The following is a 14,060-nucleotide window of genomic DNA, read 5'->3' on the forward strand; positions in this document are numbered from 1 at the left end:
CTGATTAAGTAAATAGGAATTGGGGTAGCCGATGAGTTGTAGGTGATTCCTTCAAGAGTTTGGCTTAGATGAGGCAGGATTACATTGCAAATACAGTGTGCACTATGATAGAAGGATGTTTAGAATTCTAGGGAGCAGCAGATCAGAGGGACAACTCAGTCTGGTAGGACACTAGATGTCCTGATCCCAAGATTATGGCAGTCATGATACAGAGGTCAAGGTCTGAAAAGCCAAGGGCTTTTCACAACTCCCATACTGTTGGGCCAACATCCTAAGGAGAATAACCAAGTATGACATCCACCAAAGTACACACCAGCTCTTCAGCCAATGAATACAATGCTAAGCAAAAAATGAAAAATCATTTTTAAAAGATAAAGGAATCTGAATGACTAGGCTTACATACAATAAAATCAAGAGCAAAAATAATTACCTTTCCCCAAAAAGTAATTAGCCATCAATGCCCAGTATATAACCAATCAACATTATTAAAACCCCTATTTAACCAATGTAATCTTTCTTCATCCTTCAGATTTTGGCTCAAGCATCACTTTCACAGGGCAGAATTCCCTGACCTTCCTGACTAGGTCCCACCTCCTCCCTCAGTTCTATGCCTGCACATCAGCTCTTGGATCACCAAAGACCTCCCCCATCAGTACTTATGATGGCTGGAATTGTACATTTATTCACATGATTATTTGATTAGTATCCGTCTCACCTACTAGCCTGTAAGCTTCATCAGGGCAGGGACATTGTTAAGTTAACTACTGTATTCTTATCACCTAGCAGAGGACCTAGCACAACTAAGTGCTTAAGAAATATTTGTCCAATGAATGACAGAGGTAACTGGTCCATGCATATCAGCATATGCATACCATAGGGGCCAAAGAATTCCAAACATGCTCTGATTTCAAGTGAGAAGGAGAAAGAATCGTTAACAGACCAGTTCACTTAATCAGAGATAGTAATGAAAAATGAAAACTAACCACAATCATGAAATTAAATAATGATAAATTAATCACAACATATTGAAACCTTTACTTATAAAAACTGGCCTTTTGTGTTTAGAAATACAAAGACTAACTTCCATGCCCAAAAGGCAGGAGAAAACTATAACACAATATACATTTGGAATGAAGAATACAATTGCTTGATTTGTTCAGTATTACCAGTAGTCAATTTTCCAAAATGATTTCTTAAAGATCATGCAATGGAAGCACTTTTTATATAAGACAACCTACGCTATATCAAATTATTCTAATTTCTTTACACTAAGAACAAACAATTCCAGGATATCTTTTTAAGGATACATTTCCACCTCCAGGGGTCATTACCATTTAAACAAGAAAGGATAGAAGAATCTAGTGTACTGTAACTGAGCTACTTAACATTTATTCCAATGTGAGACACACAGATTTAATGTGGATTACCTGACCACACTCCCTGACATGTTTAGCAGAAAATACTTGTAAATATTTTCCTTAAATAGCTAGCAAACCCCACAAAAACTAGAGAGCAAAAAGGGATCTAACGGCCCACTTGCTAAGATTACTGAATGACTGATAGCTTCCAAAGTTTACCACAGCAGTCAAAATCAATTAATCATTCATTGTAACTGGAGCAGAACATAATTAATTATGTTAGCTTGACTGGTTCAAGTTTAATTCCACTAAAAATAATCATTATAAAAAATCATTTTGAATATAAGTCATTATCATGAATTACTGCTAAAAACAATAATGAATAAGCTTCTATATGAATTTGATTCACATTTAAAACATTCATGGAAAATTTCAAATGTAAACACAGGTAGAGAAAATAGTATAATGAATCTCCAAGAACCCATCAGCCAGCTTCAACAATTATCAACTCACATACAATCTTGTTTCAACCATATTCCCACACATAAGCCAACTCCAACTCAATTATTTTTAAGCAAATCTTAGACATCATTATAATTTTATTTTTAAGTACTTCAATTGCATCTTTAAAAGATAAGGGTTCCTTTTAAAAATGTAACCACAATACCACTATCCCACCTAAAAATAATTGTAAGTCTTTAATATCATCAAATACACAGCCAATTATATTTCCCCAATAGTCTTTTTTTTTTCTTTTCAAGTTTATTCAAATCAGGATCCGAATATGACAATAAATTGTCTTGGTAGATATGTTTCTCATCTCTCTTAATCCATCTTTTTCTTTTTTCCTCACATTTTAGTTATCGAAGAAACAGGGTCATTTGTCCTATAGTTTTCCACAGTCTAGTTTAGTTGATTAAATCCCTTGTGGTATCATTTGTTCCTCTGGCCTCTGTATTTCTAGCAAAATGGTAGTTAGATCTGAAGGCTTGGTCAGGATCTGTTTTGACTTTTGGCAGAACTGCTTCACAGGTGGCATATGTACTTTCTAAATTAGGAGGCACAAAATCTGATTGCTATCTTTTTGTGAGGTTAGTGGTCAATGTTGATTATTGTCTAGATCCATTAATCACTGGGAGATAAATTGGTGACATCCTAATTTTTTCATTTCTCTTTAATTTAGCTGGAATGTCTTTAAAAGCATATTCAAAGGTAACTATGATTTTGCATACAATATTAACTCATAGAGTTAAACATAATAAGAGATGAGTTTCAATCTCTTACAGATATTATCTTTACTGATGATAAAATTATCTCACCTTTGGCCAGTGGGAATTACAAGGTATCTCCTGAATCTTTTTGACAGATCTCTGGTACGAGAGAGTGTTTTCTAGGCTCACCTTGTGCATTTCTTTCCCTACACTTGGAATTAAGTCATTTATCCAAGGAAGTCTGGGTCCTTTGAAGAAAATAGTATTTAGAGACCATAATCAGGGTGCTAAATTTTTCATCTGAATTATGTCCAAAGCTAATAAAGTCAATTAAGCAGGGGTCTTCTACTATTGGTTTCATGTAGCTGCAAATGTGGATTTTTAAGCAGGGGACTCAGATTTTTTAAAAAATTATTCTTATATACTAATGGTGAGAGTATATCATGTTATGTCTATTTGAAACATCGTAATTTTTATCAATGACCTTTAAAAAACCTTTAACCCAACACTTTTAGGACTTTATTTTATTATCAGGCTTAGGACTTTCCTTGCAGGATTGTTTAAAATAATAAGCAATCTGGAACCTAAACGTCCAAACAATGGGGAATTGGTTAATTTTTAAAATGTACTATGCATTCATAGAATAAAATACTTACAGTCATTAAAATGATGTAGATACAATATCAATGTATTGTTAAATAACAAAGGCGGGTGTTATGCTTTTAGTCATATACCAGAGAAAAGTCTTGATGGCTATGTCCCCAAATCTTAACAGTGCAAACTAGGGGCTGGCTGGCTAGCTCAGCTGATTAGAGTGTGATGCTGATAATACCAAGGTCCAGGGTTTAACCCTGTACTGGCCAGCCGCCACCAAAAAAAAAAAAAAAATTAACAGTACAAACTAGACCATTCTGTTTCCACTGCTCATTTAAGATCTGACCTCCCTGGGCCTGCCAAGTCAGATACTACTCCTCCATCTGCTTCCCAAATTTCTAAAATTCTGTTCTCTTTATCTTCTCTTCAATTCACCTTATCTTTGTTGGATTATCCCAAATCCCCGTCATTTTAGTGGGTATTTCAGGAAAGAGCAGAAGTTAATATTTTGCTTAATCCTCCATTTTTACCTAGCATCCTGTTGCTTTTTATAGAAGAGAACAGACACTCTGAAGAGATTACCAATTATAAAACACTTGAACTTCTACTGAAAATAGTGTCCATATGTATATATCTAAGACACACAAACAATATAGTGATATAGAACACAGGGACTCAACTTGCATCTTAATAATATAAAGAGTTGGATACAGAAACAACAATGGAAAAACTAAACTGGTAACAAATGGGAAAAGTTAATTAAATGGAAGTTTTTTGTTTCTTTTTTTGGGGGGAGGTTGGCTGGTACAGGGATCTAACCCTGAACCTTGGTGTTACTACCACACTCTAACCAACTGAGCTAACTGGCCAGCCCAATGGAAGTTGTTTTTAATCAAGAACATGAAATGAGATGCTGCAACTGAAGCTGCACTCTATGGGGGAAAACTAATCATCTACTTAGTTTCTCAGAACTCAAAAATCGTTTCTGGGAAACTAAAATTTCTTACATCTTTAGTGACTTTTCTAAAGATGAAATGTCCCTGGTGGCTGCTTTAAAACTACATGTAGCTTGCTACCTAGTTTTGGGAGATGTTGACCCATTAAATATGGATAATGAATGTCTCCTCTTGTACCTAAGTCCAGGTTTGTAATGCATGTACCACAAAGATAATTGAAAAAGTTCATGGAAAAATAGAATTAAAAGACATATGAATCTTTCCATGAACTTTTTGAAGTACCCTCATATACTGATACTCTGATACCTTCAATTAAAAATACTTAATTAAAGGACTGCTTAAGCACAAGCACCCACAATTTCACTATTGCCAAGGACATCAGTCCCATCTTTGCAGAAAAAATAATCATTAGGTCATAAATGTATAGACAGAAAGTGACAAGGGATTAAGAGTTGAATAGGTTTGCTCAGTTTGGACAAATCTTCAGTTTTCAATAGTCTGTGAATATAACATGAAGTACCCAAATTACAAGGTGTTGAGGATACCTCAGAATACAAGACTGATCAGACAAAGCTGTCTTTTCCTTCATTAAGTCCTTCCCCAAACTGCACAATATTACCTGACATTATGGGGAACACTAAGTTCAGAAACTGTAATAATTTATTTTATTGCTGATTTTGTTTGAGTTGGTGCCTGAATTTATGAAACTGTATTTTTTTAAAAAAAGGAAAGGAATATTCTAAACAAAATTTAAGCATTTAATTACAAGTTAAAATAACATATTTGTAATTATCTGAATTAATTAATATTGACAGTTTCATTAACTAAACATAATATACATTTTGAGGGTTCTAAATTAACAAATTAACTCAAAGTATTGCATAATGCTCATTTAACAAATATTACTTATTTATAGCTAGTCTTGGTTAAAATAAGAATTTGGGGCCGATTACTCCATACAGGGCACGGTTCTGGGCTTAAAATTCCTTTCCTAGGTAACACTGAAATATCAGTTCTCTACCTATTTGCTATGAATTTGACAAAACAGAAAAATGTTGGCTTACGATTTTAAAATATACTTATCATTAAACTAGACTTTTAAAATAAATGAGGTAGGTAGCATTCAAAACTTTGAAAAATACATATAAAGACCACAATTTTCCAAAACGACTCAGCTCTTTCACCAAGACAAGCATTGAATATTGATTAGAAACAGAGTAAAGCAGTTGAGATTAGTTGAGTGTTCTAAAAATGTTCATTGTGTAGATATCTAATTGGGAATTTTCTACATGGACCTCAAACTAGGAATAAATATATCTGCATCTGTGTGGGAAGAACAATTATCTTTCTGCTCAACAATCTTATTTAGTAAGAAAAAGTTCCCTTGTGGGAAGCTTCTTTTGATTGTACTCAGAGTTCAAAGAGTACAGAACCTTCAAGTTGATTTCATCAAGTCTATTTATTAATGCATTTCAAGTTTCAAAAAACCTTACATCTTTGCACAATACTTTATTTTTTGCAATTTTTAGTAAAAATTTCCAAAGTGAACAAAAAAGATACTGTATAAAACACAGTGGACATTAAACTGACAGTAGTATTAGATCTCATTTGTCTTGATCCTTTTGTTTTACCACATCTTGATTTGCAGTGGAAAGAGTTCAGTGCACATATCTCTTCAGAAAACATTTAACTTAGACTCAAAGTAAAATAGGGCAGTGTGGATCTGCCAAAACCCTACCACAGGATAACATTACAAGCAAAAAATTTACATGTTCCAAAGTCTACCACACTCAAGAAGTTACTAAGAACTCTTGCAGAATAAAAGTCACCATTTTAGAAATGCAAACCCACTTCCAACCTTTGCACAGTCCAAAAAAGAAGCATTTAAATGATTTAAAAGCAATTACGTATATACCTACCTACTTGTTTTTTTAGAATTATTTATAGTCTATCTGGTGTTTCATGTACAAAATTTGTCTCTAAATCATGTACAAAAAGCTGTATTTTGAAAAAAGTCACCACTTACTGTACAAGTTTACAAGGAAGAAATCCCATTATTTTCTCTAGCATTTTTGGCCTTGCTGGCTTGCGTCACATTATGAGAATGATTGTGTAAACCTTATACTCTTAAGAAAGAAGGAAAAAAAGCCAAAACACAAAAATCTTGTTAGCCTTCCCGAAATTTGCCTCCTATGTGAAGTCAGGAAAATCACAGCTGTTTACTTCTAATTTAAGTGATGTAGTTGGAAAACAGAAGCAATAAATATGTCACAAGCTTAATTTTTGTTTTGTAATGCCCCCTTTCATTTCCTGCATAGCAATAAGCCTATTAATACACTAAATGCTTTTGCTTTTGCTTCCTCTAAAATGCCAATTATTTACATTTGTGTAAAAAATAAATTTGGAATGGGACATTGTGCTGTTTCACCTTCATTATTGTTAAAATAATTTAGGAAAAAAATTGTTAGAAGGCCTATCTACAATTTCAACTACTAGATGAGCAAATTACTCATCTTTAGTGGTTACCAATGATCAGTGATGATATGCTGAAAAAACTGTTCAAATATTTTGATTAGACACAGCTTTTCTTTTCCATATCAGAAAAAAAAACATAATTAGCATACCTTAGATATATTGAAAACACAAATAAGTTGGCTACAAATAAAAAGAATTTCACTGACATAATTTCTACCAAAGCATGAATAAAATTTCACCTACCAATTCAAAAATGGAATTGAATTAGAAAGTTTAAAATATGTAAGCAGAAATCAGACATTTACATAAAGAAGTAACTCTGAAGCAGTATGCTGCTTATGTCCAGTTTGCACAACACTTAACTGTGTTCTTCAGCATAATCACTCATGCTCATAGCAGCCATTTGATAAAGAAAAAATGAATATCAGAACCAAATCCATCATAAGAAAAAGGTAAAGTGATTCTCATTTCAAAACTGCCTGCATAAAGCATTACATAATCTTGGACCACTGAATACCACCATTCTCTGTTATCCTGAGTATGTCAATTAAACAGTAATTTTCATTTAGAGCGGAAAAATTTTATAATACAAAGAAACATCCATATTGCAATTTCTGTTTACAATTGCACAGAGAAGTACAGTGTACGTAAGAAATACATGTCTGCATATAACAAGGTATGTACATTGGCAAGTGATGTCTCCAATGTTGAGGTGGTCAAGCCTCCTAGCCTTGATTGGCAGTTGAAAAATATATATATATTTCAATTTGTGATAAAAGTTTATCGAGAGCCAAGTTTGCCTGCAAGTGAAGAAAAATGCAGCAACGAAGAACAGGGAACACGGGGCACACAATAATATTCTAAGACTTTGTGCCATTAGGTTAAAAATATCTGTTCGTAAGAAAACTGGGTTCCTTTTCCACCCCCCCATCCCCCACTGGAATTTTCAGGCTTTAAAATTTAAGTAATTCCACCTGGTCTGAGGACATGATCTCTTGCCATTTTATCTTCAACTGTTATTTGTAAGGGTTTAGTTTGGAGATGACTTAATAGGTTTCTCTTTGGAGTGTTTTCCCATTGTAGGCACTAGGAAGAACCAAGGCAAAAGCTGCAGTTAACGTCTCATGTGTCCCATTTGATAACTCTCCCGGGGCCTCTGACGCTGGGGTTGCTGAATGGGCTGTGGAGGTCTCCTCCTCTTTAAAGTGCCTGTGAGTCAAAAACAAAAGCAAAACAGATTTACTATGAGCTTTTTAATCTTTAAATACAAAACTGCTGTTTCAACAAGAAAGGTTCTAGATTAGTGCTGTCCAAAAGAAATAGAATATGAGCCACATATTAATTTTAAATTTTATGGTAGTCATAATAAAAAAAAGTAACAAAGAAACAGGTGAAATAATTTTAAAAATATTTTTACTTCATTTAACCCAATTTAGACCAAATGTCATTTCAATGTATAATCAACATAAAAAATTATGAATGAAATATTTCATTTTTTATACTAAGTCTTCAAAGTCTGGTACATACTTTATACTAAATAGCACATCTCAATTGAGACTAACTACATTTTAAGTACTCAATAACCACAAGTATTAAACAGATTTATCTAGATTAATATCATAGATTCTAAGGACAGAATCCATGATGAGGAAATTACTAAGTGTCTTTGAGCAAATGACTTAACCTCTCTGAAACGCAGATGTCTAGTCTGTAAAACGTGGATGATAAATAACTAATCCATATAGTCTGTTCTGAATATTACATGATAATTCATGTGAAAGTGCTTAGCACTTTTTGTGAGGGTTCAATAAATGACAGCTAGTTATTTAAAAGTTTTTAGAGGTGCTACTTACTTAAAATGAAATCAATATGCAAGTCAAATAATTGTTTCATTACCGTAATCAGTAATAGTATCTAGAAAGAGTCAAGTGGCCCCTGGAAATCCCTTAAAAATTAACATAAGTTCTGGAGTGCTAACATTGTGAAATTGGGAAAAGCAAAAATAATCAAAATTAAATTTTCTCTGATTCCCACTGTAGCAGATTGAATGCCCCCACAAACTCATTGGAGCCTGAATTGTGTCCCCCAAGTTTTATGTATTAGTAACTTGGCCCCCACTGTGACTGTAAGAGGATGGGAGATCCTATTATGGTAACCAAAAGGTGGTGCCTTGAAGAGGTGATTAGATTGTAGGACCATGCCACAGGGGATGGATTAATAATGGTGGTCAGGGGTGTGGTTCTCAGGGCTTTAAAAGGACAATGCATGAAGAACTATCTTGCTCTCTCTGTTCCACCATTTCACAATGTGATACTCTGTATCACTGATATCACCAAGACCTTCACCAGATGTGTTCCCTGGACTTTGGATGTCCCAGCCTCTGGAACTGTAAGCAATAAATTTCTTTTTCTTACAAATTACCCAATGCCATGTATTTTGTTATAAGCAATAGAAAATGACTAATACACCCACTAAGATACTATCCTAGCACAACTACTGGCTCTCTTGAACTAAGACAGGTAAATGCAGTGAAACAACTGAGGGAAGATACAGAAAATTATAAGAAAGTCCTAGTTTTGAACTATTTGTGTAGGGTAGTAGACATGGCCAGAGGCATGTCTCCTGTGGGAGACAGGAGAGACAACTGGTGTTAGTCAGCTCTTACTCTCCCCTGCTAATGCCTTGGGGCAATGTCGTCACCACAATCATGACCCTCATGATGACCCCCCCACCCCTGCATCAGTAGTAAACAGACATCCAGCGGGCAGCATAAAAGGCATAAAAGCCACAAATACCTTGTGGGGAGGGGGGTGAGGGGATAAACAGATGGGTGCTAATATATCTGGAGAAGTTGATTCCTACTCTTTTCCTTCTCCAAATGCCCAGAGCTAATCTAAAGAGGATCTCTTCCTAATGGTGTGTCTCTCTGAAAGGTAAAAGGTGGAGACCAGATCTCAGGAGTTGTTTTCAGATATAGAACCTCTACCCTAAGCCTCTCCCACAGATTGGGACTTGTATCTCCATATGAACATCACCCCTGGAGAAAACTAGCTTATTCACATGCCAGAAAATATTTCCAGAGCACAAACATTAAAAACAATAACAGAAGCATAACTATTAGAATAGAAAGATCAATAATTCTGAAGTAGCTTAACTACCATAATAAAAACAAGAGGAAATATCAGAATATAAAGCAAACATAAGAAAATAAGTACCAAGCAAAAGTCTAAAGTTTTAGTTCTAAATGTTTTTAGGCACACAGGATAGATTAGCTTTAAATTGGCAGTCATTAGCCAGACTGGATAAAAAGCACACTTAAACATCAACTAAATCATTAACCCAGTAATCCCATTCTCAAGAAGAAAGGACTATAAAATTAGTTACTAAAGATTTATTTACAATTCAATTCTACTTGCTAAGTAGTTCTGAGTTATATAAACATATACCTTGCTTGAATATTCTTACCTGGAAGTGGTTTAGGAGGAGGCAACTTTGGATTACTACTTGGAGTATGAACACTGCATATCTTAATAAATCCAGCCATTAACATGATCAGGGCAATTCCCATAAGTAATACTGCCCACCAATGAGCCTAGAAATAAACAAATTTTTCCAATGAAAAAAATGTAAAATATTTTAGAATATTCTGTATAAAATATAGAATAGAACACATTACATTTTAGTTTTTAAAGAATATTTGTTGTTGGGCCGGCCCCGTGGTGCACTCGGGAGAGTGCGGCGCTGGGAGCGCAGCGACGCTCCCACCGCGGGTTTGGATCCTATATAGGACTGGCTGGTGCGCTCACAGCGCGGTGTGGGCGACACCACACCAAGGGTTGCAATCCCCTTACCGGTCACGAAAAAGACAAAAAAAAAAGAATATTTGTTGTTTGGAGTTGTGTGTGTGTGTGTGTGTGTGTGTGTGTGTGTGTGTGTGTGTGTGTGTGTGTGTGCATATATATGTATATATATATGCACATATATATTAATTTCCTCAAAAAGAATTCTTTAAGGAAAAAATAGAAATCATAATTTTACTTTCTAGAGGAAACCAATTTTATTTTCCTTTCAGTCTCTTTTCTATATATAATATGTTTGTTATACACACATATAAACACACATACAAAACTGGGGTCATCTTGCATATAATTTATATTATTATTTTCCCATGTTATTAAATATTTTCTAGTTTAAATATTTCCTTTTTTTTTTTTTTTGCCTATTACTCTTAGATTACGTTTTGTTTGCTTTTTTACTTTCCATGGCTTGGAAGGTATATAATTTAAATTCTGCTAGTGGACAGATTTTAAAAATACTCTTTAACTTACATTGTTTTCTAATTATCAAAGTTAAGACTGAAATTCTATTTTGAGACCCCCCCCCTTAACCTCTTTCTCTATTTCTTTTGGAATTTTTGATCCAGACTACTATTATGAAATTATTTTTAGATATCTTAGTTTTCATTATATTATATACATATATAATTTATATGATTATATATATATAATATCTCTCTTAAATCATTCATTTATAGGTCAACTGTCTTTTTTAATATGAAAAGTGAAAGGATATACACACCATAGCAGCAAAGCTTACCCAGTCTCAGAAGAAACCAAAAACTTCACTTCTAATTCAAACTATATTAAACAAATCAATTAGCCAAACAAGAAAACCTTCAAAAATTATTGGTATATTGGGCTGGCCAGTTGGCTCAGTTGGTTAGAACATGGTGCTATAACACCAAAGTCAAGGGTTCAGATCCCCATACCAGCCAGCCACCAAAAAAAAAAAGAATTATTGGTATAATCTTAATTATAGAAAATTACTCTTGCCATTCTTAAGAAATTCAAAGTCTATTTTGCAATTCCAAATATTCATACTTTAAGACAACATATATTAAACATACAAAATATTTACAACTTTAAAACTGAATCTTCACACTGGCTTAATACAGATTGTTACAATACATACATTGTCTTTTATTTCCAGCAAAACTCCCATTAAAGATTTTCCATGATCTGGGGTCTTATAACAAACAGCCTACTATGTCTATACTGTTTACTTTTTCCAGCAGTGATGATGTAAGTAACAAATGCTAAAATAAAAATGCATGTTGTGGCAAAATATCTCAAGCCACTTTTTGTGTGTGTGTATGAAGACATTCCTATATTTTTTTTAAAAAATTTTTTTGTTTTATTTTGAAAGAATCTCAAACTTACAAAAAAGTTGTAAGTACAGTACAAAGAACTTTTTAAAATACGGAACCACCTGAGAGTAAGTTGCTAGCACCATGCTGTTAACCCTGAACATTTTAGCATTTAATTCCTATAACACAAGGGTGTTTTCCTACATAACTACAACACAATCATCAAAATCAGGAAACTATTGCTGATACACTACTATTATTTAATCCTCAGACCCCATTCAAACTTTGCAATTTGTCCCAATACCATGCAGTTCAGAACCATGTGCTGCATTTAGCTGCCGTATTTCTTTAGTCTCCTTCAATCTGGAAAAGTTCCAATCTTGTCTTAGCTTTTATGACCCTGACACACTTAAAGATTACAGGGCAGTTATTTTGTATGGGAATGTTCCTCAATGTGAGTTTCTCTGGTGTTTCTTTGTGATTAGATTCAGGTCATACAACTTTGGTAAGAATATCATCGAAGTGATGGCTGTGCTCTTCTCATTTTATCCTATCAGGTGACACAAGATTTTGATTTCATTACTGGGGATGTTAATTTGATCACTTGATTAAGGTGTTACTTGACGAACTTCACCATAATGATTCTCTTTTGCAGTCAATGAGTATTTTGTAGAGATGTAATTTGGAACTATGTAAATATGCTGTTCATCCAACTTTCAATTTATTCCTTCGTGGTTTCCTACTTTATAAAATGGGTTATAATCCATCACTATCACTATCACTTGCATTACACCTTACTTACAAGGCAAGTAAGTAATGCAAGTCAGTCTTATTGCTAAAGGATCTGACTTTTCAAGAGAAGCTACCAACCTGAATTTTTATGTGAAATCTATTTTTAAATGCTGGCAAACTCATTCAAAATTTCTAAAAAACAATGTGTAGACCATACAAAACATGTTGACTGGGCTAAATCTGGCTTGGAAAACACAAGTTTACAATCTATTTCAAAGCCATTTCTTGTATCCTACTGAGACTACCAGATTGTTTTCTAAAACTGTTTTTGTTTTGTCTTCTATAGAAAATAATTTTCAGAGCTCTGCTCTCCTTGTCAGTCTTCAGGATGATATTCCCTTTCCCTTATTATATAAGCTTTTCATGGACTCCTGTTGTTTTTTCAGTTTTTATTCATCCTCAAATAATAGACCTGCTATTTATCAAATGGCAGAGTATAAGGGCTGCCCTCAGTCGGTCAAAATGGTGCAGGACCATTTTGAGCAATGCAGGAAGTTTAGCATCCCTGCTCTCCATCCATCAAATACCAGTAGAGCCCCTTCAGTTACTTGGACAACTACTGTACATTTCCAAATACTCTCTGGGGCGGCTGTTTCACCTCTAATGTGATCTAATCCATGAATACAAAGGGTCAAGGGTCTTGCTCCTATTCTCAGGTTAATGGGTTAGTGTTTTTGCAGGAGATATATATCTGTTCCTAATGTTCATTATATTATCTAACACATTTCCTTTCTCCTAGTCCTCCTTGCTCAAAACCATCTTCCACACCACCATCAGTGGTAAGAATACCTAAAATATGGAACTGACCATATCACTCCCTTATGTAAAACCAACCCTTCTGCCAAAGCTTTCCACCAAAGGTCTCCAAGATAGACTATTAAGTGGGAGAGAGAAAAAAACAAAACTGGAGCACACTATTGTGTGCTTTATTAAGTGCAGCGAAGTACATACGATATAATTTCACTTTCTTTTTTTTAAGTACATATTCTTGCAGTGGTATAGACAATTTCTGAAAAATACAAAAGAAATTCATCCTGGGAAGATTGGGGGTCCAGGGTAAAAAGAAGGCCTATTTGGGCATGTATTACTTTGTCAATTTAAAAAAAGAATGAAACTTTTCAAAAGAAAAAAAGTATAAAAACTTTTTGCTTTGAAAAATTCATACTTCTATGACTTTTTCAGGTGCTCCCTTTCTCCATAAAATATCTCTGTACCCCTCTACTTCTGCTAGTCCTTAAGAACTTAGTTGTGGCATCACCTCCTTAAAGGTCTTCCCCAACAGCTTCCCCTATTTTTTGTGAAAACAGCATACAGACCTGAAAAAAATCTTTCTATGGGCCTGTCTTCTCTATCCCAAATTGGACTGTGAGCTCCTTGAACTTATATCCTATCATCTTAGTACCTAGCCCACAAAAAAACACCAAAAACAAAACCAAAAACCTGTTGGACTAGTCATTACAGGTGAATCATTATTCCAAATACTGACCTCAAAGCATTTTTTTTTTTTTTTTTTTTTTTTTTTTTCCGT

General features: G+C 34.2%; 1 protein-coding gene across 1 annotated transcript in view; it reads right to left on the reverse strand.

The window, feature by feature from the left end:
* Positions 1-5,559: 5,559 nt before the first annotated feature.
* ADAM10 (ADAM metallopeptidase domain 10) overlaps positions 5,560-14,060 on the reverse strand; it is a gene marked incomplete at its 5' end in the record, with an annotated part of 33,495 nt that continues 24,994 nt past the window's right edge. The window contains 2 exons of the mRNA XM_008593123.1: positions 5,560-7,803; positions 10,060-10,186. Of these exons, the coding sequence (XP_008591345.1) occupies positions 7,709-7,803; positions 10,060-10,186 (222 nt within the window). The remainder of the gene's footprint in view (positions 7,804-10,059; positions 10,187-14,060) is intronic.

The sequence above is a fragment of the Galeopterus variegatus genome, unplaced genomic scaffold, assembly GCF_000696425.1.
Source record: "Galeopterus variegatus unplaced genomic scaffold, G_variegatus-3.0.2 Scaffold8740, whole genome shotgun sequence".
NCBI classification, from domain to species: domain Eukaryota; kingdom Metazoa; phylum Chordata; class Mammalia; order Dermoptera; family Cynocephalidae; genus Galeopterus; species Galeopterus variegatus.